This window comes from Buceros rhinoceros, unplaced genomic scaffold (assembly GCF_000710305.1).
Source record: "Buceros rhinoceros silvestris isolate BGI_N320 unplaced genomic scaffold, ASM71030v1 scaffold24477, whole genome shotgun sequence".
NCBI classification, from domain to species: domain Eukaryota; kingdom Metazoa; phylum Chordata; class Aves; order Bucerotiformes; family Bucerotidae; genus Buceros; species Buceros rhinoceros.
In genome coordinates this window covers 2396-3676 of record NW_010421882.1, presented here as the reverse complement: position 1 = coordinate 3676, position 1281 = coordinate 2396, and the positions used below count along the sequence as shown (strand labels likewise).

The 1281-nt window shown below is 58.2% G+C and overlaps 1 protein-coding gene across 1 annotated transcript in view; it reads left to right on the top strand.

Annotated features, from left to right (window-relative positions):
• Window positions 1–254: 254 nt before the first annotated feature.
• The window catches only part of LOC104496697 (tubulin gamma-2 chain-like), a gene marked incomplete at both ends in the record, with an annotated part of 3189 nt that continues 2162 nt past the window's right edge, over window positions 255–1281 (top strand). The window contains 2 exons of the mRNA XM_010139855.1: window positions 255–460; window positions 707–775. Coding sequence (XP_010138157.1) covers window positions 255–460; window positions 707–775 — 275 coding nt within the window. The remainder of the gene's footprint in view (window positions 461–706; window positions 776–1281) is intronic.

Genomic DNA, 1281 nt, shown 5'->3' with positions numbered 1-1281 from the left:
TTGTGGAGGCAGACGGGCTGCCATAGATACCCCCTGACGTCAGCACTGCGAGAGCCAGCCCGTTAGGGGAGAGCTACCCCGCCACCCACCTGGCCTTTGGGATCTGCTCTGGGGCAGATAAAGCTGCTGCAATACAGAGAGGGTGCACACAACAAGTTTTCCTTCCTCCTCCTCCTGGGCAGATGCCACTGTGCCGTGGCCAGGGGGTGGCACACGCACTCCCAGTTTCTCTTGCAGCAAGAAGCGTCGCTGAGCTGCAACTGCATCACGATCTTACTGCTCCTTGTTCAAGGCTGACGACGAGCACTACATCCCTCGAGCTGTGCTGCTGGACCTGGAGCCCCGCGTCATCCACTCCATCCTGAACTCCCCGTACGCTAACCTCTACAACCCAGAAAACATCTACCTGTCCGAGCACGGCGGGGGAGCTGGGAACAACTGGGCCAGTGGCTTCTCACAGGTAACTGCTCTAGAGCTTGTGGGTACAAACGCGGGTCAGCTCGTTAGGTGTGAGGCTTTGTCACAGCTTTCCCAGCACGTGGTTCCGGCGAACGCCTCGAGACTCGGCAGGGACTCGAGCCTGACGCCTTGTGGCACCCTGGGTGCAGGGTCACGCTGCCAGTCAGACACAGCTTCACAGCGGGCTCGAGGAGCTCTTCTCCGTTTTCTGTGGGGAAGGAACAACTTCTGGTCTGCTCTCTTGCAGGGAGAAAAAATCCACGAAGATATCTTTGATATAATTGACAGAGAGGCGGATGGGAGTGACAGTCTGGAAGTGAGTAAATCTAGGGGTTGGGATCAGTTTGACCTGCTTGGTGTTTTCTAGCTGTTCTTCTGTAAGGTCGAGCTCAACCCTCCCGCGTACACAGACCTGCTTGATTTGCTTTGAGGTGCTGAGCAGAGAACATCCAGAGCGGAACTAGGGGAAGATCTTTCTCATTGCTACTGCCCCTGCCAGCCTTCTCCAGAATCTCCTTACAGGGTGCCCTGCCCTGGACACTGCTTGTGCTGGGCCCTTCCACAGGATACCATCCACACGGGGCGTTCCCGGCGTGGTGGCGCTCTTTCCTTTCCCATCCCACCTCTCTCCATGGCTCTCCTCACCTCAGCTGCAGGAGGACACGTGGTGAGGGCCCGTGGGTGGGGACTGCGCTGGAGCAAGGCGCCCACGGCAGAGCAGGCTGCCGGCAGGAGGGTGTTTACAGCCAGAGCTGCTGAGGGCTTTGGAAGCCACGGAACGAGCACAGGCAGCTGCAGGTTTGCTTTCCCTTCAGACAGGTT